The sequence below is a fragment of the Hyperolius riggenbachi genome, chromosome 8 (genome assembly GCF_040937935.1).
Source record: "Hyperolius riggenbachi isolate aHypRig1 chromosome 8, aHypRig1.pri, whole genome shotgun sequence".
In the NCBI taxonomy this organism is placed as follows: Eukaryota; Metazoa; Chordata; class Amphibia; order Anura; family Hyperoliidae; genus Hyperolius; species Hyperolius riggenbachi.
The window spans coordinates 64,192,470-64,218,730 of NC_090653.1; the positions used below are offsets into that span (position 1 = coordinate 64,192,470).

The window sequence follows — 26,261 nt, forward strand, 5'->3', positions numbered from 1 at the left end:
ATTGTGATACAATATGTAGTGAGTGGAAGTAAGTAATAGGAACAGTCTTACCTTGTGATGAGATTTTTGAAGCTTTGAAATACGGATGCACAGCTCAGACTGGGAGCTAGTCTACTTAAGGGACCCACCGTAAATCCCCATAGAGATTTTAAACTGTGCTGAAAATGGAACGAATCTCCGCTTTCAGCTCTTTTAAACCCCCACAAGCCATATATCTATGGAAAGCTGAGAATCTGCTCTACCAAATGATGTTACTTTCGGTGAGTAAAAAGTGAAACTCACCGTGTACGAGCCACCGAACGGCCGCGAGTTAAGCTTAGTGAATTGAGGCCATTGAATCACAATTGGGGCGCCACCTCCCATCTTGCATTGTCTCCTCTCCCATCCCAGGGGTTACCTCTGCGACTACATCCAGTGGTCCTTTGTTCTTTCCGGAGCATGGCCCACGTTCACCCAACCGAGTCATCATAACTACATGGAGATGGTCTTACTCCACATGTCTTAAAACTGTGGTTGCCTATAGCAACCCAGGTTTGTGAGTAGTTATTTCTTTACATTTCCCAGAAATACTATACTATTGGTGCTCCTGGGCCCATATGCATTTCACTTTTTCTCCTGAGTATTCTCCCTGGAGATTAATTTTTCATCTTCAATTTAAATTAATTTATTATCGCTTTGCAATGGAAAAAGAACCAAAAGTAGGTGAAAAAGTACTGTCAAAATTATTTTGAGTATTTGTTTGATTGCTGGTGGTGTAAAGGGCATTTTATTTACAAGTTGTGAAAATATCACCTAGGAGAAAACTCAGGTGAAAAAGTGAATTGCGTATGGGCCCTGGTGCTCATTTTTGTCTCCTGAATTTAAAGTAAACCCCAAAACATAAAAAGTATATTTCACTGTTGAGGAAAGTATCCGGATGATCCAGACCTTCCACAACCCCTCTGCTGTTGGATGGGACTTTAGTCTTCCTCACCCCACGCTCCCCTCCGTACACACGGCTGCACTGCGCAGACACCAGTAGGGTTCGCTTCTGCACAGTAGCACAGAGCCACTCATGCATGGAGAAAATAAGCTGAACACGAGTGGCTCCATGCTACTGATCAGGCTGTACTTTATGCCTAAACAGTGCGGCCTCGCCCGTACATTAAAAAGCATCCCAGTACTGGAAAGGAGGGGATTATCCGGGATCATCTCAATCAGTAACTAATACCCCCTTTCCTATGAGAAATCTTTATCTTTCTCTTACAGATCATCAGGCGGCTCTGTATGGCTGATATTGTGGGGAAACCCCTCCCATAGTGTGATGTCAGGACCAGGGTGCAGACATCACACTGTGGGAGCCTTGTTGCATTGTGGGAAATAACAGCTGTTTACAGCTGTTTCCAACTGCCAAAAAACAAGCAGCATCTCCTTCCACGGACATCACCTGCCAGCAGTAGAAATGTCACCATGGGATGTAATGTCAGAATGTAAATCAGCGAGAGGAAAGGTTTTACAATGGGCAAACACTGACTAAATTATTTATACATAATTATTGTAAAAATGAAGCACTTTTTTTATTACATTATTTTCACTGGAGTTCCTCTTTAAATAATGTGGTGTACAAATCAATTACTAATAAATCCTATTATCTTTTTCCACAGGCATCTAGTAATTGTGTCCGGGAAGCTGTAATACTGAGCCTCATCCAGCTGAGAGTGGAAGATGTGGGATGCTGGGCCCTCACCCAATAACAATCATTGTTTACCTGTGCCGAATCCAAAGTGAATACGCTGCACTTATAGAATAGTACATTTCTGCTACAAATTCAGCCCACTTATGCATTCATTTAGATCAGTGTACTTACCGCAGTTATATTCAATTCCTGACCTCTCTCAGATCAAAACATAATCACTGATGTGGCCATCTTAAAGCTATATACACACGCTTGATCAAAGTCCGCTGAGGCAGCTGATAACGCTCGCCTCAGCTGATAATCAGGTGTGTGTACAGTAGCCCCCGATCGCCGCACCAGCAAGCGGCCGGGCAATTGTATTGTGCACACCACATGACATCACGCACGCTACAGTCCGTCGTCCCTCTGCTTTCCCCCACATAACAACAGAACGCGTCATCAGCTATACAGCTGACTTCACATCTGTACAGCCCGTCCCAGCGATGTCGCCCAAGGCGATCGAGTTCAGATCACCGAGACAATATTTGTCACAGGTGTATATGCACCCTGGCCCCTGGCTGATTATTGTTTCTAAACACTAGAAGATAAAAACAAGAAAAAAACAACACTAGAAGATAGACAGGTGATTGATATATATATATATATATATATATAAAATGACAAATCTGAACCAATGATTTTGGGGGATATATTCAAGATTTGCAACCAAAAAGAGGCCTACATGACAATGAGCCTATGCACATTCTAACCCAAAGGCAGAAGTTGTTGTCCTATCAATCGGATGGGGAAAAGACTTAAAGGGGAACTGAAGAGAGAGGTATATGGAGGCGGTCATGTTTATTTCCTTTTAATCAATACCAGTTGCCTGGCAGCCCTGCTGGTCTATTTCTCTGCAGTAGTATCTGATTAAAACCAGAAACAAGCATGCAGCTAGTCTTGTCAGATTAGACTTATAAGTCTGAACCACTGAAACACCTGATCTGCTGCATGCTTGTTTAGGGGCTATGGCTAATAGTATTAGAGGCAGAGGATCAGCAGTGCTGCCAGGCAACTGGTATTGTCTAAAAGGAAATAAACATGACAGTCTCCATATACCTCTCTCTTCAGTTCCCCTTTAATGGTTTTACTGCTCCCAGAATCCCCTGTGGAGAGATTGTATTCACTTCCTGTCCACCGTCTGGTACGACAGGAAATAATGGAACTTCTCTGATGGGACATAGGTCAACAATGCAATGTCCATCAGTTTCCAACTCTGCAGAGACCTGCTAATCAATGCATGCTTTGCTATTTAGGTCTCCTTTACAATGATGCCCTCACTCATACCTCCCAACTTTTTGAGATAAGAAATGGGGACACTTTAAGACAGACCTTGCCACAAATCTAACCACACCCCCAACACACCCCTCGCCGTGCATATCGCAAAGAATTCTGAATCAAAAAATGTTGTTTTAGCATTCTAACCACACTGGCCCTTTCTATTATCATTAGTTTTTCTTAATTTTAACATTTGAAGAAATATATCAATTAAATTTATGGGGAGTCAGTTAAACACATTTTCAGTAGAAAAATACATACAGTATATTAACACAAATCTGTACATTAGTTTTAAAAGAGGGACAAATAAGGAAGAAAGAGGGACAGTGGGATTTGGTTCCCAGAGAGGAACTGTCCCTCCGAAAGAGGGACAGTTGGGAGCTAACTCACTGTTACTTATGGAACAACAAAAAATGAAAGGAACTCATCCCAATAGGTACATAAATAGCAATAATATCCAAATAGCTATTCAAAACCTTTCTATCCTTATACAATAAGGAAAAAAATGCTGAAACTCAGTTTTAATATATATAATGATATTGTTATTGTTACTTATTTCTTAAATATTATTATTTATTTCCTAAATATTATTATTTACTGTACTATATTTATAATATATGTATTTGCAATATTTCCTTTAAAAATGTTTCTGAATTATATTTGTTAATTTATGCTGATAAAAAGATTGTATTTATTTTAATTTATAATGTAAAAGGTTTCAATGCCTATAATTTATTTTTTAAATGTTTGTTATACATGAGGATTGTACTAAATAGGATTTATTTGTAAAAACAAATCCTGCCTCCCAGGTGGAGCCAGTGTCTTTGTTTACTAAATGCTAGAAATGTGGATTAGAGAAATACTATGTACAGTACAGTATATTTATTGTTTTAATGTATCAATAATAAAAGCAAAGTTATGAATTGTAATTCTGGTTCATTCACTTGCATGAGTTCACTATGAAAACTGCCCTAATCATCAAATAAGATCATCCATCCATCTCTCGAGTCCTTACACCTAGTACATGCATTCAAGGAACGTTGCCTGCAGGGATGGCTGGATAGTGTACTGGTTAATGTACACTGGTTAGTGTACATGCCTTTGACATGGGAGACCAGGGTTCAAATCCTGGCTAGGTCAAGTACCTATTCAGTAAGGAGTTCAAGGCAAGACTCCCTAACACTGCAGGGTGGCCTCTTGAGCGTGTCCCAGTGGGTGCAGCTCTTGAGCGCTTTGAGTCCAACAGGAGAAAAGCGCTATACAAAATGTTTGGATTGGGACTTGACTCCTTAGCCAAATCTTGCACTGACGTGTCATTGGCCTACAGGGGACCCTGAACAAACATGCAGATCAGGTGCTCTGACTGAAGTCTGACTAGATTAGCTGCATGCTTGTTTCAGGTGTGTGATGCAAACACTACTAAAGCCCGGAAAATCAAGAGGACTATAAGGTAACTGGTGTTGTTTAAAAGGAGATAAATATGGCAGCCTCCATACATCTCACTTCAGGTGTCCTTTAAAGGACAACTGAAGTAAGAAGTGCCGTATATGGAGGCGACCATATTTATTTCTTTTTGAGCAATATCAGTTGCCTCTCTATTCTGCTGACCCTCTGCCTCTAATACTTTTAGTCATAGACCCTGAACAAGCGTGCAGCAGATCAGTTGTTTCTGACATTTTTGGCAAATGTAACAAGATTAGATGCATGCTGATTTCTGATGTGCTGCAGCCAAATAGACCAGCAGGGTCTAGAACATTGTATCTTTAAATATGACATTCAGAGCAGGATCAAAGGCAAGGCAACCTGGGCAGATGCCTGGGACCCTAGTGGGTGTCAAGGTGCCCAGCTGCAACCTTTTCTGATCTATCTTTCATCCTCCTCAGATCACTAAAAAGACCAAAACTGGGAGTCAAAGCCACTAGATGTCTAGGATCCTATAATATCTTAATCCAGGGCAGCACAGTGGCGTAGCAGATAGCCCTATTACACAGAGAATTGAATGTGTGCATTAAACACCAAGTGAACACCTGACATATCTGGCTAAGCAAATTTGGCCTAATTGGCTATTCATGAGGCAATGCTCATGCAAATATGCATTCGCTTTCGCATGCCAACCTATTCAGGGTCAAAAACCAATGCCGCAAAGCGGTCGCCCTGCGGGAATTAGTTCATGCTGCAATAGCACTATCCAGGAGCGCCACGGGGAGGCTTCCCAATGCCCCCAGATTGCCCTATGTTGTCCCTGTGTCTGAGTCGGTTTCCTCCAAAGTGTTGTTTCCTTCTACACTCCAAAAACATACATCTTAGGGCTGGTGCACACCAGAGCGGTTCATGAGCGTTTTTAAAAACGCTTGGGGATAGAAAACCGCTTGGCTAATGCATTTCAATGGGCTGGTGCACACCAGGGGGCTGCAGCATTTTTTAGATTTCTGAGGTGTTTCTGCCTCAATGTTAAAGTATGGGAAAGTGGGAAAACGCTCTGAAAACCGCTAGATCAGAGCATTTTTTTGCTACAGTAGCTGTCCAATAACAGCTTTACTGTAACAATATATGAAATCTGCTACACAAAAATGGTCCAAAACCGCTAGGCATGTTTAGAAAACCTCTCTAAACACACCTAGAATGGCTCTTAAAATCTGCTTCAAAAACCTCTAGCGTTTTTAGGATCTGCTAAAGGTCACAAATTTGAAATTTGGATCCTAGTACTGCAAAATGTTCTATCCACCCAAATATCACATAGCAAATGCACAAGAAAAAATGCTCTGCAATTACGAGGGGTAACAAGGCCTTCAGACTGTTATAATTTAAGTAGGCCTCAGTTATTTGGCCTGAGTTTAGGTAAAAGGCTTGGTTGGCAGAATATACCTTTAAGACGGGTTTCTCGCAGAAGATATGATGCAGTCAGTTACCAGGAATATGTCCCTGGGGAAAGGCCATAGGTCTGAGCTGCCCCAGACCGTTAGTCCACAGAAAGGTAAACATAGCCAATATTTACCAAACATGGCATTCCTTGTATGTAGGGTAGAAAGCACTCGGAATATTAATTAAGTAGGTGTGTGTCATGATGCCACAAGGGGTCTGAGCCAATTGTAGGTTTGGGGGGATGGCTCAGATGATGTCACATTTAATTCTTTGGTGACCGGTATTAAAGGGGGTCACAGGCTGAAGAGAGACACTTCTTCTCTTTGCTGGCTTGAACCCTTTAAAAGTAAATGCAAACTGTAAAGCCAGCCAGTCGACATCATTCACCATAAACTAACATTGCTGTTCTGTATTTCCAATGTGATGTTGATCATGGTTCTGAATGAAAACTCAAAAAAACATCAAATTTTTACTTAATTAGATATTTTTTTGTCTAATCAAATATCTAATGGGGCAACAAAATTATATTTCTGTTAAGATATTTTAGACAGTTCAGCTTTGCTTAAAGAGACTCTGTAACAAAATTTTCAGCCTTAGTTCTTCTATCCTATAAGTTCCTATGCCTGTTCTCATGTGCTTTGGCTTAGGCCTCGTTGATATCAGGGACGTTTCTGTGCGCTTTTTACAGCGCACTGCCCTGTGCGATCAGCAAGGTATTTACTTTCCCATGTAACTAAATGTAGCTGGTTCACATCTATGCGCTGCGCTGAGCAGTGTTACAGAAATGTAGGGTTGCATGCATTTCTGTGCGTTGAGCTGGAAAGCGCACATCAATGCAAGTGAATGGGTGCGCTTTTTTAGCGCATAGAAGCGCATAGAAGCGCATGCATTTTTTTACCCCTAATTGGAGAAAAAAATACATTTACATACAAAAACAAAGTTTTATTGACAACTGCTGCTGGTACAACAAGCAAAACGTGCTTTAAAGAAGCGCAGCGCAACGCACAGAAACGTGCACTAAAGCGCGCACAAGCGCATGCGTTTTTTACCACGCGCTTTCACACGTTTTTCAGCGCAGCAGATGTGAACGAGGCCTTACTGCAGCTTTTCCTAATTGCACAGTGGCTGTGTTATCTCTGTTATATGATCTAATCTGTTTCCTTCTGTCGGCTCTGTCGGGCTAAGGCTGGAATGTGTGGAATGTGCAGGGCTGCTTGTGATTGGTAGAAGCTATACACACCCCCTCCAGGCCCCCTGCAGGCTCTGTATGACTCACACACTCTGCTTATGTGAGCCTATCACAAGCTGGTTAGTTTGTTTGTAAACACTGCCTAAAACTGGCAATTACAAGCCAGGTTTGCAGCAGAGAGTGGCAGAAACAGCACAGAGGGGCCCAGGAGAACATAAGGAATAGAATGGTATGCTTTTTGTTGTAAGAATTATAGAGTACAGATTCTCTTTAAGTACCTAGAAATTGAATCTTAAATGTGGCCACCCATGATACAATGCAATGATCTAGCTGAAATTCAATAAAAATGACCTTCGGTGGAGACATAAGATCAAATTTCCAATTATTTTTTATTAAAGCTGATCAGGAGTGGTGGATATTTCTAAACAATGATTATGAAAGTTGAATGGCGTAATGTAGATTGTCAATTTCTTAATTTTTCAGACCAGAGCAATTTTTTCAGAGTTTACAATCTTTTTTTTTGTCATAATTGGAGAAAAACACAGATGTGTGATACATTAGTCACACTTTTCAAATGTCACAATCAATCAGAAAATGTGATTGTAATTCTTGAAATGAACATAAATATAAAAAAGTATGATGTTTGACCATTTTAAAGGAAACCTGAGATCAATAAATATATATTAAAACCCCTGTTATCCAGAACTCAGTTAACCAGAAGTCTGGTGGCCCACTCAGGGCCATTTTGGAGGGCATGAGGGGTCGCAGCATAAGCGGAGAGCACTGGCCCCCACATCGGCGGGGAGGGGGGGGCCACTCTCTTCTCAGCGCGCTCCCCTCCTGCATTAAATAGGCGGTGGCAGCAGAAACACAAGCATATCTCTGTGTTTCACCACTGAGGTCCGATCTTTTAGTGCCACAAGCTACTTCCAGATAAACAAATTTGTGCAGGGGGGCCCAGTGATTTCTAGTTACGCCCCTGCTTTTATGCAACCAGAAACTACACTTTTTCGTCATCAGCCAATCCCCGTTGGTGCTGGATAACAAGGGTTTTAAGGTACATACCTGGGGTTTCTTCCAGCCCCCTTCAGCTTCCGGTTCATCGGACCCTTGCTGTCCTCCCAGGCCGCCTGGATCCACTGCTAGGCGGCCTGGTAATTCATGCAGTCAAGGAAAACTGCACATGCGTGTGCCCTATCATGTTCCCGTCGCCAAGAGCATTCTGTGCCTGCGCTGAATGCTCCTGTTGCCAGGAGCATGCGGCCGGACTGCACCTGTGCTGACTGGATTACCAGCCACCTAGTGGAGGACCCAGGTGGCCTGGGAGGATGGCGAGGGACCGATGAGCCTGAAAAGAGCTGGAGGAACCCCCAGGTATATATAATTCTGTTTTTCATTGATCTCAGTACACCTAAACTGCCCTTTACACTGTTGACTTTTACTTACCTAGGGCTTTTTCCAGCCCCTCATAGCCCATGGGGTCCCATGGTGTCCTCTGGTTCCCCTCAGTTCTCCCACTGGCAGCTCCATAAGATCTGTGACTGGAACTCCGAATAAATAATATGTACAGTGATTTTTTTTTTGCTCAAGAGCTGCAGCCACTGGGACACACTCAAGAGGCCACCCTGCAGTGTTAGGGAGTCTTGCCTTGAACTCTTTATGGAATTGATACTCACCCTAGCCAGGATTTGAACTCTCATCTCCCATGTCCTCTTAACCAGTATACTACCCAGCCACTCCAGTCGTACCGATTGTGCATGTGCATGTGCAGTCCTATTCACGCTCCCTTCTTAATCATGCTGGTGTCATTGGTAACATTCTGAAGATGCACAGTTCTTAAAAGAATGAACCACATATACACAGAAAACTCCCGGTGACAGAAACAGGTTTGAGAATACCACACAGACAGGACCGCGCATGCGCAGTTGGCACGACTAGAGATCTTACGGAGATGGCAGTGGGAGAATGGATAGGACCCAGAGGATGCTGAGGGATCTCACGGACTATGGAGGGCTGGATAGTGTGATGGTTAAGGGCTCAGCCTCTGACACAGGTAACCTGGGTTTGAATCTTGGTTCTGCCTGTTCAGTGCGTTAGACGAAAAACTGCGCCCAGGTGCGTCGGAACCGCAACGTACCGAACCGCAGACGTGAAAGAGCCCTAAGGGGGCTCTTTCACATCTGCGCAAACTTTGAGCGTTTTAACGCAACACTAAAGTTTGCGTTAACCAAGGTAAAATGAAAGTCCATAGACTTTCATTTTACCTTTCACACCCGACGCTGCGGTTCGGTACGTTGCGGTTCCGACGCACCCAGGCGCAGTTTTTCGTCCAGCGCACCCGGGAGCCGGTGTTTTCCGTCGGGTTCAATTAATAGCTACCGCCGCTAATTAATTCACGCCGCAGGCTTCAATGCATGCAGGAGAACGGCTCCTGCACGCGTCGTCTGATGTGAATGAGCCCTTAGTCCGCCAGAAGAAAAGCGCATGTTATGTGTTTGGAAGAACTAAACGTCAACATTTTTAGGCGCAGTTCGGGTGTTTCCAGGTATACCTGCTGAGCTGTGAATCAGGGACAGGTGACAATAGCAATAAAAAAAAGAGAGTAAAACAGGCCACATCTGTCCACATTCTTACACTGACCACCAACATCCAGGAAGACTGGTAGCTGATAGGTGAAGGGTCCACAGTCCACACCCACTATGAGCAGTGATTGCTGACTTTGCCACACTCAACATGGCTGCCGCCTCCAGCTGTCAGTGCTGCGCTCAGTGACGCCGTCAGTTCGCACATAGCAAGCCCAATTCCTAATGGCTTAACTCAGTCACGTGTGTCCACACTGGATGACGTCGAGGCCGGCTTCCCTGGGATTGGCCAGCGAGTGCTGTACGAGGAAGATGGCGGCCTCGTTGGTGCCTGCGTGCGGGAGGACGGGGAGGCTGATGCTGCTGTCCAGCCGGGCGATGCTGGGATGCCGCTTCATGAGCTCCGGGCCGGCGGGGAGCCTGACCGGTGCGGTGCTGCAGGACACTCTGCGGAGCCAGCAGAAGGAGGTGAGAGCTGCTGCGCCCCTGACCTGTCACCATGTGACCCTTCACCTCTGTAATGCCTGACCCTTGACCTCTGTCCTGCCTGTGACCTTTCACCTCTGTCACGTCTGACCTGCATGCCACTAGGTGGACATTTGCATGGGTCATTTTCTTCTGTCTGTTAAGGTGTCAATTAAAGTGAAAATAATGTAATAAAAAAGTGCTTCATTTTTACAATAATTATGTATACATTTAGTCAGTGTTTGCTCATTGTAAAATCTTTCCTCTCCCTGATTTACATTCTGACATTTATTACATGGTGACATTTTTACTGCTGGCAGGTGATGTCAGTGGAAGAAGATGCTACTTGCTTTTATGGCCGTTGGACCCAGCTGTAAACCGCTGTTATTTCCCACAATGCAATAAGGTTCACAGACAGGAAACTGTCAGGACCATGGTCCTGACGTCACACTGTGGGAGGGGTTTCACCTCAGCCATACAGAGCCCCCTGATGATCAGTTTGGGAAAAGAATTCTCATGGGAAAGGGGGTATCGGCTACTGATTGGGATGAAGTTCAATTCTTGGTCACTGTTTCTCTTTAACGGTACATTTTTTCAGGATAGGATCTGTTGATGCAATTTGAATGATCATAACTTAATCAGAAAGCATGTTCACATTTACTGAACAATTCTTTCTTCAAATTCGATCATAAAATCCAACTTTCGGATTGATTTTATCCTATTTAGCAATCGACCAAAGAATCGTTCTTTATCAATTGCCTTCATCAACGGCACATTTTCTGTACAATTCATTCATTGAAATTGCATCGAAGGATTGCATTTGGTGCAAAAACTGTACAGTTAATGGACACCTTTAATCAGATTTTTTTTTATAAGTATAACATTGGAAATTTGGTAGAATACTCACACACATTTGGGATAGTTTCACACTGAATCAGATGTGTTCCATTGCAACGGACAGTATCATTGCATCTCAACGCAGAGCAATGATATTCCTATGGTATGTTCACCAGATTTTCATGTGCATAGTAAAGGAGTCAGTTGGTTGAATCACTACTCAGGGCCGGTGCTTCCATAGAGGCAAAGGGGACAAATGCCCCAGAGCCTGTATGGGCCCCCAAGGTGTGTGTCCTCTCCCCTCCAGCTATGATGACCCCATATGTGCCCGCAGGGAATGAGGAAGAGAGGTGCTGTGGAGAGAAGTCCGGAGTGTTGAGCACGGTGCTGCCTTCATACGGACATACCTTGTGTGATGGACACCTATTAATTTTGTGTGGCTGGGAGTGTAGTGGGATGGATCCTGGGAGTCAGCTTGGAGGTTGCGGAGGGGGCTGTGTACATTACTATGGGGCCCCCAAGTTAATTTTGCCCTGGGGCCCTATTGTAGCTAGAGCCGGCCCTGCATAAACTGAGGAGTCGGCATCGGATGATTTTTGTACCAACTCCACAGCCCTGGGAATCAACACCAGTGCTTGTTTCCCCTGAGAGGACTGTTCAGCTGGGAAATAAGTCTCATCGGCCCAGCATGGTTTAGTTTAGTATTTGTGCTTTCAGAAGACAGATATTTGGTTTTTTTTTCGTTTTTTGTTTTTCAGGACATTCATACGGCTGTATGGAGGGGTGTACTCCACGACGTTTAGATAGTAGTCTATCGAGACAAGGATTTATTTTATATATCCTCATTTTATTGGACTATTTCTATACCTTCCTCATTAGTTTAGGACTATTCCTGACCATATAAACTTTTGTATCAATGTATTTTATTGTTTTCAAAAAAATTTTTATTATTATTCTATTGAATAGCAAAATAGCAGTGAGAACATACAATTATGTGTAAAACGGTGCACATTGCAAGAAATATGCTTACAAAAAACTTATTATATGCACCAAGACTTCTTAACAAAGCATCTGGTTAAGTAAAGTATAAAGTATAAAATATAAAGTATAAAACAAAATATAAAACTAAATAAGATAATTCGCTTGAGAGAGACATAAACAGAATGTCAAACATCGGTGTGGTATACTGGAGATGAGTACATTCACAGTCACTTGGTGTGGTAACATATCCTAGTAGTGCAAACTGTCTCGCGAAAAGGCGAGGTCATATGCAACTTGGGGTGGGGGCTGGCAGCCCAAAGGCAACAAATACCAGCGCCCTCAATGGGAGCCACAGGCTGAACTTGTACTGGGTGAGTTCAAACAAGGTCCACCAGTCAGGGGGGTGGGCTATAATAAGTTTGAGAGGGCCGTGGGATCCCTTGATACTAGGACCCGGGTGTTGTGGGGGGGGGGGGGGGGCGAAGCCGTCGCCCCTCCTCCGGAGATACTTTTTTTAGAAAGTGTCTGTATCCATCGCGGGGGGTAGGAGAAAAAGAGGGGGGAAAAAGTAGGGAAAGAGCAGGAAAGAGGGGAAAGGGGGGAGAAGAAAGGGAGTAGAGAAAAGAGTGAAAAGGAAGAGCAGAGTGAGAAAAAGGTCAACCCCGGCACCACCTCCGGCCATAGAAGAGTAAAGTGTTTGGTTCAAATGCTTGCTTGCATGTGTAAGAAAGGAATTTATTAATGCACTAATTGTAATGGATGCCCTAAGGTTTTTAGGCAGGAGATTAAACTGTAGTTAGCTATTGGGGTAAGCTTGGATGGTATTGGTTAACGTATGGGAGCCAAGTTTTTTCAAAACGTGGAAGGGAGTCATCAAGTATAGCTTTCATTTTATCAAAGCAGAGGGCGCTGCTCAAATTAGTTCTAAATTTGGATATGGACAGGGTAGGGGACCCCCACGCGCCTGCGTTGACTCTCTTTCCTGCTAAGCATATGTGTGAGAGCAATTTATATTGGGGGTTAGATATGCCCGGTGGGCGAAATCCCAGGAGTGCTATCTCCGGAACCCTGGGGACTTGAACTTGGATTGTGGAATAAATGACATGGTATATTCTGATCCAGAACCTCCGGACCCTCGGGCAGTACCACCACACGTGAGAGAGGGCCCCCCCCCCGTCCACAACCGCGAAAGCATAGGCCATTGTTTGTAGTATCAAATTTTGAAATGCGGTCTGGAGTGAGATACCACCTTAGGAGTACTTTATATTGGGTCTCCACGAGGGAGGCACTAATGGAGCATTGTGGGGTGAGAGACCAGATGTCAGAGAGGTCCTCTTTTTCGAATGTGGTGTTGAGATCGAGTTCCCATTTTGTTATATATGAGGGCTTGGGAAGACCAGGGGGGGACACAATGCACCTGTACAGCAGAGAGATCAGGCCCAGGGATCCCGGGTCGGAGGCGCACACGTGTTCGAAGCATGTGCGAGTCAAGAGGGAGCCATGCCCCTTGGCAACCTGGGAAAGAAAATGTGAGATTTGGAGGTAGCGGAAATATTCTTTTATGGGCAGTTGGTGTTTCTCTTTAAGACATGCAAAGGGTTTAACTGCTGAGTCAGTGACTAAATCGTATAGAATAGTGAGGTTTCTTGAGAGCCACCAGCGAAAGGCTGTATAAACTTTTGACGTGTCTGTCAATCACTGTTGCATAGGCATGTTCATATCTTCACATATGCTACCAATCCTTTTTTTTTTTTTTTTTTCCCCCCCCCCAAGATTTCTCCAAACAATGCTTTCTTCTTATTATGTGACCAAAGTATTTACACTTTGATAGTAGTATCAACCCTTCTAGTGAACACTCTGGCCTTATTTCTTTTTGAGTGGTTTGATTTTTCTGGCGAGGGAACTTTTAGCAGCTGCACTTTTTTGGAGCCTAACTGCGCTAAGGGGCCCAAAGTCCAATGAGCATCTTTAGGCTTTACAGGGGTGCTTACAATTAGGCACCCCCCAAAATGCCAGGACAGTGAACACACCCCACAAATGACCCCACTTTGGAAAGTAGACACTTCAAGGTGTTCAGAGAGGAGCATAGTGAGTCCGTGACAGATTTTAATTTTTTATTTTTTGTCGCAAGTTAGAAGAAATGGAAACTTTTAATTTTTTTTTGTCACAAAGTGTCATTTTTCGCTAACTTGTGACAAAAAATAAAATCTTCTATGAACTCACCATGCCTCTCACTGAATACTTTGGGATGTCTTCTTTCCAAAATGGGGTCATTTGGGGGGGTATTTATACTATCCTGGAATTTTAGCCCCTCATGAAACATGACAGGTGGTCAGAAAGTCAGAGATGCTTCAAAATGGGAAAATTCACTTTTGGCACCATAGTTTGTAAACGCTATAACTTTTACCCAATCCAATAAATATACACTGAATTTTTTTTTTTTTTTTTTATCAACGACATGTAGCAGAATAACTTTCGCTCTCAAATGTATAGGAAATTTTACTTTATTTGAAAAATGTCAGCACAGAAAGTTAAAGGAATACTATCGATGTATGCATTTATTTTTAAATGCTGTATGTTGTAGGACACATTAGGACAAGTACTAGGAGCAATTTGATTCCTCACACAGCTGTTCCTCTCAGCTGTAAAATCCTCCGTCAGTTTTGGCCGTCAGTGTTGGATACAAATGTATCTAAATTCTGAGCTCCCAGAGGGCTAGACCATGTCTGCACAGGGGAGTTGCTATCAACTCCTCAGTTTATAGTGTAATTATCACCTTGCTGATAGAATCTTATTGATATGGTGGTAAGGGGTTAAAGATTCTAGCAATGTGTGTTTATTATCTTTGCTTCTCTTGACTGATAAAGATACTAATAATGCTAATTGTAAACAGTGGTCTGCCCCTCTCAGCAGCTTGTAAAGTGGATGCAGCCTGGAGTGAATCACCTCAAGCAGGCAGCCAGTCTGAGTGAAAACACAGACTATTGTTAAAGGCTAGTTATATTCCAGCAATATTACAGCTCATTTAGTTACCTGTTACCACCTCAGATCAGCCTATTTCTCCTCATGTCTGCTGATTGCTGTGAGTGACACTGAAATATATTTGTGAGCTGTGTGACAGAGTAACCAAGCAGCTCAGGGTGACCCAAACTACTATGAGCTGTGTGAGAAATGAATTTTTAAGCAGGGATAGCAAGAGAGAGACCTGGGTGAATAAATAAAGTGCCCCTAGCACTAGTGGTAATGTGTACACTAATATAGAGTATTAAAAAAAAAAAGTCGTTTCAATCGATAGTATTCCTTTAAAAAAGTCATTTTTTTTGACAAAATTCATGTCTTTTTTTGATGAATATAATAAAAAGTAAAACTCGCAGCAGCAGTCAAATAGCACCAAAAGAAAGCTGTATTAGTGACAAGAAAAGGAGGTAAAATTAATTTAGGTGGTAGGTTGTATGACCGAGCAATAAACCGTGAAAGCTGCAGTGGTCTGAATGGGAAAAAAAGGCTCTAGTCCTTAAGGGGCGAAAAGACTGTGGTCCTAAAGTGGTTAAGATCACATGTTGTTGGTCTACAGGCTTTTCTTCTCTTTAATTCTACACTTTTCAATTAGAAGCTGATGATCTGAGCCACAGCCTGCTCCAGGTTTTGTTTAACCTCCATGGCTGTGTATTTCTGTCTGGATTTTCTGGGTCTAAAAGCATTATTTTTTTTCAAGAATTTTAGGCCTCCAACTAGGTCTTAACTCACCAAAATATATCAGAATAAAGGCTTGGTAGACATTCTGCTTATCAATAAAAGACACACAATTGTTGAAATAAATTTATGAATAAGCTTAATAAATAGTGAAACTGTACAAATAAGGCACCAGACTACGCAGTATGTACATATATATCTAATACACCTCCTGTGTGCGGTATATTTTGAAAAAGGGAATGGCATTGGCACATAGGGCGACATCACAATCGAGGAAGTAGAAACGTGATTCCTTTTAGACTGTATTTCCTTTGCTATCAGTCTTAGGCGGCCGGCAGAGAGTAGTCAAACTCCTGGCAGAGGTTGGTGCGGGTGGGCAGCAGAGAATAGTCAAAATCCAGGCAGAGGCCTGTGTAGGCAACCGGCAGAGAATAGTCAAAATCCAGTCAAAAATCGCTAACAGTAAGGCACCTAGCTCAGAAGCAGTTGGGAAACCAAATATTAACATCCTGTGCTTTCAAATTAGCTTATCTGCCATGGCAGTCAGGTGACACAGGGGAGAGATCAAATTACAACTTGTGATTTGAGACAAATGAGGAACTACACAGGCTAAACTTTACATACATACAGGATGCATTTCTCTATGTTCTCCTCCTTCAGCCCTGTGTAAAAGTTCAGGTCCACTTTAAAATTTTGTCCTGCCCCCGATGATGTCACGATGTACGCGTATCTCCGTACGCGCATGACGCATCGCCGCTGATTGGCTACTGGGATCCCGGAATAAGAGTGGAGGTGAAGGGGATCCTGGTGGCCGGGGAGAGAAGCCTGGAGTCCCACTGGCCAGTGCTGATCGCACGCGGGACCCAGGCAACAGGCAGGAGTGGCTGCTTTCAGCTCCTGCTACCTAGCCCGAGCTCTGCTCGGGAGTACCACCAGGGGGTTTAAGCTATTTGTACAGAACTCTTCCATCACAATATGCAGTCAGTTTGGTTGCCATATTGACCATCAGATGACATCCATGTGTAAATTCTTGTGCTGTTGAAATAAGGTATTTGCTATAACCAATGTGTTGTCTTGGCAAAATTCTATTAGGGCCCATTTCCACTAGAGCGGAAATCCGGGCTGAATCCGCAGAGTTTCCCGTAGGCAAATCGTGCAGGAAAACTCTACCATAGGAAATAATGGTGCTGCCGGCCGAATCTCTTGCCATAGCGATTTGGCCGACATTGCAATCAGTGTCTATGCGAGCGGCAGCGAGTTCCATAGCCGAGTGTGGCATGGCTTCTGGGTTTCAGCTGCGTATTTGCAGAACATTAAGTGTAAACGGGCCCTCAGTCTCTGTCCTGCTTGTTTTTTTGCTGCCAACTTTAGTATTCCAGTCAATGTCTTTCTTTACTATGTTAAGTATTGTAAATAGCGGGGAGTTTTCTGGTCTTATCTGCAGCTTGGCCCTCTTATCTTCTCTGGCGTGCTCTCAGCTTCTCTGCCGCCTGGCGCGCTCTTGTCTTTTCTGACGTGCTTGTCTTCACTGAGCTCTGGCGCTCTTTGACGTGCTTGTCTTCACTGAGCTCTGGCGCTCTTTGACGTGCTTGTCTTCACTGAGCTCTGGCGCTCTTTGACGTGCTTGTCTTCACTGAGCTCTGGCGCTCTCTTACGTGCTTGTCTTCACTGAGCTCTGGCGCTCTCTTGTCTTTTCTGACGTGCTTGTCTTCACTGAGCTCTGGCGCTCTCTTGTTATCTTCTTCTCCGGCACTCTCTTTGCTTTTTTGCTGCCTGGCTTGCTTTCTGCTTCTCTGGTGCTCTCGTCTTGGGGCACTCTTGTCTTCTCTATACTCTGGAACGTTCTGTTGCACTCTTGTCTTCTCCCTCGCCTGGTGCTCCCTTGACTTCTCTGGCGCTCTCTTGGCTCCCTGGTGCGCTCTCTGCTCCTCTAGTGCTCTTGTCTTTTTTCTGCCACCTGGTGTGCTTTTGTCTGACTTTCTCTTCTCTGAGTTCTGATGCTCTCGTCTTCTTCTCAGGCGCGCGCTCCTTATGTTCTCCGCCTGGTGCTCCCTTGTCTCTTGGCTTCTCTGTTTCTCTGGCGCCCTCATTTTTTTTTTCTGCTGCCTGGCATGCTCTCTTGGCTTCTCTGGTGCTCGCTTAGTTTAATCTTCCATACTTCATAAGGTGGCCATTAACGATGCAATTCTTTGATCAATCAGAAACTATCATTTGTGCCCACTAACGGTAGGATAGCTGCTACCCAGATCAGATTAATAGAATCTATCCAAAAATATTGATTGTTGCGATCAATATTATGATCAAATTGAATTTTTTTTTTTTAAAGAATCATTTCATTCATGGCCACCTATATGAAAGATGCCTGTGGCGCACACATGGGCAGCATTTTGCTTGGAATGGATTTTTTAGCATTGTTTTCCTTGCTTATGATATAGTTTGAAAGATTTCCGAAAACAGAATTCTGATGATAAAAATGCTGCGCATAATGGCATGAATTTAAATTGAGAAATCAGAATGTTTTTCACCCCCCCCCCCCCCCCCCTGCCGAGATAGTGGTGGAAAATAGCTCAGTGCCCACATAGTGTATTGATTGTCAAGACATCATTTCATGGACTCCTGCAGCTCCCCAGCCTCATCCTTTTTATTATGTGGGGTTTTTGATGAAAGTGTCATTTATATAGGCAATAATGAGTCTAGTGAAGTGAAATGTTTTTCAGATATTTCCATGCGTATAATGGAATGTTTAAGCTCAGTATCAGGAATTGTATGCTTTAAAAGTTTTAGGTTTGCAAGTTGTTTTTTTTGTTTTTTGATGTGTGTGGTGGAAGTGATACTGGTAGTGAAGTGGTTAAAACTTTGCAGAGGACCACAGTACAGAAAAGTGGTATTACCGGTAGAGTTTTCTCGACCCTCTGATCCGATAATGGAGATCGGCAGGAAATGATTGTAAATCGTCGATAAATTGGATGAAAATTTTTAACCAATCCGATCATTCCATATGAAATTAAATTCTGTGAAAGAGTGTCTGCTGGCAGGGAAATTGATTGAAAATATGATCATCAACCAAGCCGATCACTGTTTATCGGACTAGAAAGGTCGAAGGTTTATGAAAATTGTACTATTAATGGGCACTTTAATGGACACCCGAGGTGAAAATAAACTAATGAAATAAACAATTGTATATAACTTCCTTCTCCTAAAAATGACTTTTAAGATATTCCAGTTTCTTAAATCTACTTTTTAAGCTTTAACTGTTGTTTTTGCTCAATGACACATTCTTTGAAGTATGCCAGAGTTAAAATCTATTAACTATGAAACAGGATCTCTTTCCTGCTCTCAGAAGCCATTTTCTGCTAGGAAAGTGTTTTTTTTAGTTGACGTTTCTTATCAGTGAGGGTCACACTCTAGTCACTTCCTATCTGAGTCAGCAACTTACCTGATGTTTAACTCTTTCAGGCAGAGAAAGAAAAAAGTTACACAGCATACTTGTGTGCTTGGCACTGTACATACCCATGTCTGTCATCCTGTCACCTCGGGTATACTTTAAGGCCCGGTTCACATGGGCGTCAGAGGGCATCCCTGGCTTGTTTAGCCGATGCCAAGAAAAGCATTTGATGACCTTCAGCAGCGCTTTCCATCCAATTGTCGCATTTTGATCCCTTCAGGAGGGCATGGAACTGCCGAATGTAGCTGACCCTGGACACTGCAGGTAGCGTCCGCACCAAGCTGGCAGGATCTACCACGGCGTTCACACAGACACGGGGAATGCTGGCACAGGCACCTCCATTCACATGAATAGAAGTGGCAGCTGATCCCTTTAAGGGTTGCTGTCATCGCCCGCCGGAAACTAAACCTTTACCATTCCCGTGTTTCCATATAAACCAGCCCTAAGGCTTTAAGGTAGCCATACACTGGTCGATTTGCCATCAGATTCGACCAACAGACAGATCCCTATCTGATCGAATCTGATCAGAGAGGGATCGTATGGCTACCTTTACTGCAAACAGATTGTGAACCGATTTCAGCCTGAAACCATTCACAATCGGTGGTGGTGGTGCTGCTGCCGCCGCTCCCCTCCCCCGCCGCATACATTACCTGCTCCGCCGGCATGACTGCCCCCGGTCACCGCTGCTCCGTCTCCGCTCTGGTCTCCAGGTCTGGCATGCTTTACTTCTTCCTGCCCGGCAGGAAGTTTAAACAGTAGAGCACCCTCTACTGTTTAAACTTCCTGCCGGGCAGGAGGAACTGAAGCATGCCGGAGACCAGAGCGGAGACGGAGCAGCGGTGACCGGGGCCAGTTGCGCCGGCGGAGCAGGTAATATATTGCTGCTCTATTGCGTCGGTCGTCGGGCACTCGAACGCCGCTAGCGACGTGCTTCCTACCCGCGGGTGATCAACGGTAATTTTCCGCACTGAGCGATCGACGGGATCGGACGAAATGGATCGAAATTCGTCGTGTAGCGTGAACGATTGGCAGCATATTCGATCCCAGTGATCGAATCTGCTGTCGAAACGGTGGCAAATCGGGCCAGTGTATGGCCAGCTTTAGGCTTTCTGACCTTCCTATCTTAACAGCACATGCTACTTTCTGAAGTTTGTCTTTTAGGCCACTTTCACAAGAACTATCACTGCTATTCCAGCGCAATAGATTTGGGCGCAGCCGGCACCACCATACACCATAATAGGAATTACGGTTATAGCGGCACACAGGTAGTAACTTCAGCACCGTCAGAAGACGGAGCTGAAGTTACTTTTAAAACCCTATAATTCGGCCTCCAGCAATTGCTGGAAGACAAATTATTTCATTCCCCCACTATCCATGGCGGCCTGGAGGAGGAATAGTATTTAAAGTGGCCGGGAACTTGTGCAGCAGCAGGATCAGCCATATAACGGCTGTATCCTGCGCCCAAGTCTCCCACACCGATTCCTCTCATACACCACAAGAAAGGCTAAACTAGGTATTTGTCAGGCAGTTCAGTCTCTTGTTTGCCAATCACTGAGCCCCTTCTGGCTGCAGTGCCCTTACTTGTCAGCAAAAACCATGCTCATTGTGTGGGGCCTTCTCCACACTGCTCGTGCCATGCACTAGCAACCGGCCCCACTGGTATATGGGAGCAGCAGACAGTCTATTCCGTAGTCTGTTTCTGATCTGTTTTACGGGGGATGCCAGGACTCAGCAGAGACCAATTTGTGATACTAGTCAGTGCTGCTGAGGTAGTAAGGTTCATTAGGAGGCAGGATTTGTTACCAGATAGCCATGCTTTCCATTCCACAAGACGTGCTGTGCACCCCTCGTACATCAGGGGATGGCATCTTCCTTCACACAAGACTTGCTGCGCCCCCTCCCTTACATCAGTGGATGGCATCTTCCTTCACACAAGACGTGTTGTGCCCCCTCATACATCAGGGAATGGCATCTTCCTTCACACAAGACTTGCTGTGCCCCCCTCCCTTACATCAGTGGATGGCATCTTCCTTCACACAAGACGTGTGCTGTGCACCCCTCGTACATCAGGGGATGGCATCTTCCTTCACACAAGACTTGCTGCGCCCCCTCCCTTACATCAGTGGATGGCATCTTCCTTCACACAAGACGTGTTGTGCCCCCTCATACATCAGGGAATGGCATCTTCCTTCACACAAGACTTGCTGTGCCCCCCTCCCTTACATCAGTGGATGGCATCTTCCTTCACACAAGACGTGTGCTGTGCACCCCTCGTACATCAGGGGATGGCATCTTCCTTCACGTAAGACGTGTTGTGCCCGCCCCCCCCCTCGTAAATCAGGTAATGGCATCTTCCTTCGCACATGACGAGTGCTGTGCCACCCTCATACATCAGGGAATGGCATCTTCCTTCACACGACTTGCTGTGCACCCCTCTCTTACCTCAGGGGATGGCACCTTCCTTCACACAAGACGTGTGCTGTGCGCCCCTCATATTCATCAGGGGATGGCCTCTTCCATCGCTTAAGACCTGTGCTGTGCCCCCTCCCCCCTCGTACATCAGGGAATGGCATATTCCTTCGCATAAGACGTGTGCTGTGCCGCCCTCTTGTACATCAGGGAATGGTATCTTCCTTCACACAAGACATGCGCTGTGCGCCCCCCCCCGTGTACATCAGGGAACGGCATCTTCCTTCACACAAGATGTGCGCTGTGCCTCCTCCCATGTACATCAGGGAATAGCATCTTCCTTCACACAAGATGTGCGCTGTGCCTCCTCCCATGTACATCAGGGAAAAGCATCTTCCTTCACACAAGATGTGCGCTGTGCCCCCCTCGTGTACATTAAGGAATGTCCTCTTGCTCTGTGCTGTCCTTGTATTAAACCCCTGATTTTGTTTTGTTTTTCTATGCAGCAGACCTCTGAAGACCCCAATGCCAACCCAGACTCTGAGGAGCAGCAGAAAAAGCAGAAAGAAAATAAAGCAAGGGCCAAAAAGTTCCTTCTGAGGACTGGAGGGATCTTTGGAGTGTTGGGAAGCACCTATATTGTTTATAACTTTGGTGAGATCATTTTGTATTCTACATTGTGAGGCATAGTGAAAGTTCTGTAAATGTGTTACAGACCAGAGCAATAAGGACTGATCAAACAATCCACATTTAGAAGTTGCCTTAAAAGGAAGATCTGAGGACATAAAAAAAAACAATTCTACTTACCCGCAGCTTCCTTCAGCCCTTGGCAGCCGATATGTCCCTTACCGCAGCTCTGCTCCCAGATGTTGGCCCGGGTCCCCTCCATTGCGAGATCAGCATCTTCTGCTCCTCTTGTGATTGCGCCCACATGGCTTGGAGCATTCTGTACAGGGGCAGAAGTACTGTGCCTGCGCAGAGCACTCCACACCAGGTGAGCGGGATCACGAGCGGCACGCAGGTGCAGAAAATGCTGACCTGGCAAGGTTGGCATCTCCAACGGAGTGGACCCAGGGCAACCGGCTTTGAGCGGTGCTGCGGCGAGAGACTTATCAGCTGCCAAGGGCTGGAGGAAGCCCCGAGTAAATAGAACTTTTTTTTTTTATGTCCTCGGATCTTCCCTTTAAGGAGGCATTGTAGTGACATACAGTAAAATGAAGTTTTTTCAGATCGGACATGTTGGAAATAATCGATCTAGCAGGTAAATCTGCTAGGAAATTGTATGGTGTGTACCTAGCAGCATTAGGAGTTCCACAACTTCTCTTGCTACAATAAGTAAACACAAGATAATGTCATCACCAGTTCGCATCTCACTGCAGGGATCTTTCTATTGACAAAGCCAATCCTGTGTTTAGCTATTTGCATGCTGTTCTGGTAAATACATTGTAGTAGTATATTATATGATGTAAGTAAACTTTTAGAGCAAAGAAGAAATGCTGGTTTCATATCGCTTTAAAGAGAATCTGTACTCTGAAATTCTTACAATAAAAAGCATACCATTCTATTCATTATGTGCTCCTGGTCCCCTCTGTGCTGTTTCTGCCATTCTCTGCTGCAAACCTGGCTTGTAATTGCCAGTTTTAGGCAGTGTTTACAAACAAACTAACCAGCTTCTAATAGGCTCAGCTAAGCAGAGTGTGTTAGTCACACAGAGCCTGCAGGGGGTGTGTACAGCTTCTAGCTAATCACAAGCAGCCCTGCACATTCCAGTCTGACTGCCTCAGCCTGACTGTGCCGACTATAGAGAGAAGATTAGATCATATAACAGAGATAACACAGCTACTGTGCAATTAGGAAAAGCTGCAGTAAGCCAGACCACATTAGAAAAGGCATAGGAACTTATAGCATAGAAGAAATAAAGATAAACAATTTGTTACAGAGTCTCTTTAAGGAAGTTGGAGAAATCATCCACTCCCTTAGTTTTTGGGTATAATACAATGTGTATGCAGGTGCAATATACATATGACAAATGAAGGATTCTTCTTTAAAAAAAAATGTTTAATCCTCAGCTTGTTTTGGAAAGCAATGTCCGCTTCCTCAGGCAGCTTTTTTTATGAAGCAGTGTCCGCTTCCTCAGGCAGCTTTTTCGGGAAGCAGGGTCCGCTTCCTCAGGCAGCTTTTTCGGGAAGCAGGGTCCGCTTCCTCAGGTAGCTTGTTCGGGAAGCAGGGTCCGCTTCCTCAGGTAGCTTGTTCGGGAAGCAGGGTCCGCTTCCTCAGGCAGCTTGTTCAGGAAGCAGGGTCCGCTTCCTCAGGCAGCTTGTTCAGGAAGCAGGGTCCGCTTCCTCAGGCAGCTTGTTCGGGAAGCAGGGTCCGCTTCCTCAGGCAGCTTTTTCGGGAAGCAGGGTCCGCTTCCTCAGGCAGCTTTTTCGGGAAGCAGGGTCCGCTTCCTCAGGCAGCTTTTTCGGGAAGCAGGGTCCGCTTCCTCAGGTAGCTTGTTCGGGAAGCAGGGTCCGCTTCCTCAGGCAGCTTGTTCGGGAAGCAGGGTCCGCTTCCTCAGGCAGCTTGTTCGGGAAGCAGGGTCCGCTTCCTCAGGCAGCTTGTTCGGGAAGCAGGGTCCGCTTCCTCAGGCAGCTTGTTCGGGAAGCAGGGTCCGCTTCCTCAGGCAGCTTGTTCGGGAAGCAGGGTCCGCTTCCTCAGGCAGCTTGTTCGGGAAGCAGGGTCCGCTTCCTCAGGCAGCTTGTTCGGGAAGCAGGGTCCGCTTCCTCAGGTAGCTTTTCATGAAGCAGGATCCGCTTCCTCAGGTAGCTTTTTTTTTTTTTTACTTTAAATTTGTCAGTATTGATAGAAGGAAACCTACAGATGGGTGTACTTTTGAAAATAGAACCTGTAGATCTATAGAAAAAAATAGAACATGTATAAGCTATAATTGGCTTCAGGCAGATCAAAAGTTCTTATTTTTTCCAGTGAAAAGGTTCCACTGATGAAGCAAAGTGTTTCTGAATAGCCCAGTGATGTCCTCTGGGGGTGTTTCTGTAGTGTGTTTTGGGATCTGGGTCAGGTAGCTTTCGTCTTTCAGTGTCTAATAAATTTACCACATTTTACAGTGCCTGACTGAACACCATCTCTGCTTTTTCTTCAGGTAGCAGCTCTCTGGATGAGGAAGGCAACAAGGTAATGTAACCACTATGCTCCTCCCCCTTTCTTACACTTCCCTGCTCTGCCTCCATGTATTCAGACTAGCATTTTTCACTGAACAAATGACTGCTGATTGACTTCCATGGATGTCAACAGCACTCAAATGTTTCTTCAGTTGTTTTTTAAATGGCTCTTTATCTCTCTTGGCATTATTTAACCACTTCACAACTGAGGGGCTTTCCCCTTAAAAACCAGAGCATTTTTCACTCCTCCCAGGCAGTCATCATTCATTTATTTATTAGGCAATATGATTGGTTATTGGGGACTGGGGTCCCCAAAACCAATCATTGGACTGTGGAGCTGGTGTGCACGTGCGTGCGCGGGGGCGCGCGATCGCGAGCTGCACCTTTGTTTACAACTGTTGTTATGAATGAAGACTGCCTCAAGCAGAGGCAGTCTCCATTCATTTATTTGTCATGTGGTATGATTGGTTATTGGGGACTGGGGTCCCCAATAACCAATCATTGGACTGCAGGGGCTGTGTGGGTGGGTGTGTGCACGCGCGATCGCGTGATCGCGCGCACACGGACACAATAACAATGTGCCGGCGGTTTGTTATGAAGACTGCTTCTCTTTGAAGCAGCCTTCATACATCATCGGGGACTCTAATTGGATTTAGGAACACTCGTTCCTAATGTCCAATTAGTCAACTGCTGTTGCCCCGCCCACTCCAGGCATGTAAACAGAAACATACGCCTTTCTCCGTCCCTGGAGGAGAAGCAGTGCGCAGAGGGACGGAGAAATTTAGCACTGCGGATGTAAAGTGGTTAAAGAGGACCTGTACAGTACTGGGCAGAATTAGTGTACCTATAGTGGAAAAAAAAAGTTGTCTACCTCAGTAGAGGGAAACATCTGGATCAGACTTTTACATATTTTTACCTGGAGGTACCCTTCAAATAATTTTCAGATTTGAGGGGAACCCCTATATAATAGTGGAGGGAGTGGGAATTTATTTTGCAGGAGGCACGGTCTTTAAAAGTGGGTGTGGCTAAAGTTTTTTTTGTAACTAACAGCCTTTTTACTGCGCATGCGTAAAACTGGCCACGACTGGCTGAAGTTACAGGACCTGGTACAGGCGATAGAGAAGGCTTAGGACGGCAGCGTGGGAGCGATCCGTGCGCATGGGGCTGGAGGAAGCCCCAGGTATGTATACATCTATTATTTTGTTTCATCTCTGATTTTCTTTAAAGGAATCATCAGGGAAAAAAACTAAAATCTTATTTACTCACCTGGGGCTTTCTCCAGCCCCTTGCAGCCAACTGTCCCACGCTTTCCGCCGCCGTCCCGGGCTCCCCGCATTCTGTTCAGGCCAAACTCTAGGTCGTCCTTACTTACATCAAGCGCCACTGTCAATCACGGCCAAATTGTCCACAGCTTACTGCACAGGCGCAGAACTACTGCGCAGTAAGCCGTGGACAACGTGACCGTGATTGATAGCGGTGCTTGATGCAGGCGCAATGAGGACGACCTCGGTGTCGGCCTGAACAGCGTGCGGGGAGCCCGGGACGACAGCAGAGAGCGGAGCCATCAGCGTGGGACAATCGACTGCAAGGGGCTGGAGAAAGCACCAGGTAAGTAAAGCGGATTGGTTTTTTTTTTCCCCTGATTCCTTTG

General features: G+C 44.9%; 2 protein-coding genes across 23 annotated transcripts in view; one reads left to right on the forward strand and one right to left on the reverse strand.

Annotated features, from left to right (window-relative positions):
- Positions 1 to 9,834, reverse strand: part of LOC137528845 (leucine-rich repeat and fibronectin type III domain-containing protein 1-like protein) — a 688,143-nt gene extending 678,309 nt beyond the window's left edge. For 17 of the 22 annotated variants that reach the window (XM_068250501.1, XM_068250500.1, XM_068250499.1 and 14 more), the window contains exon 1: positions 9,681 to 9,833. The gene's annotated coding sequence lies outside the window, so the exon portion shown is untranslated. Of the gene's footprint in view, positions 1 to 51; positions 103 to 9,591 lie in introns of those variants that run through there. The other 5 variants (XM_068250503.1, XM_068250492.1, XM_068250494.1 and 2 more) reach the window with 4 other exon arrangements.
- Positions 9,835 to 9,887: 53 nt separating this feature from the next.
- The window catches only part of TIMM50 (translocase of inner mitochondrial membrane 50), a 60,812-nt gene continuing 44,438 nt past the window's right edge, over positions 9,888 to 26,261 (forward strand). Inside the window, exons 1-3 of the mRNA XM_068250516.1 lie at positions 9,888 to 10,090; positions 21,959 to 22,106; positions 24,592 to 24,623. Of these exons, the coding sequence (XP_068106617.1) occupies positions 9,935 to 10,090; positions 21,959 to 22,106; positions 24,592 to 24,623 (336 nt within the window). The 5' untranslated portion in view covers positions 9,888 to 9,934. The remainder of the gene's footprint in view (positions 10,091 to 21,958; positions 22,107 to 24,591; positions 24,624 to 26,261) is intronic.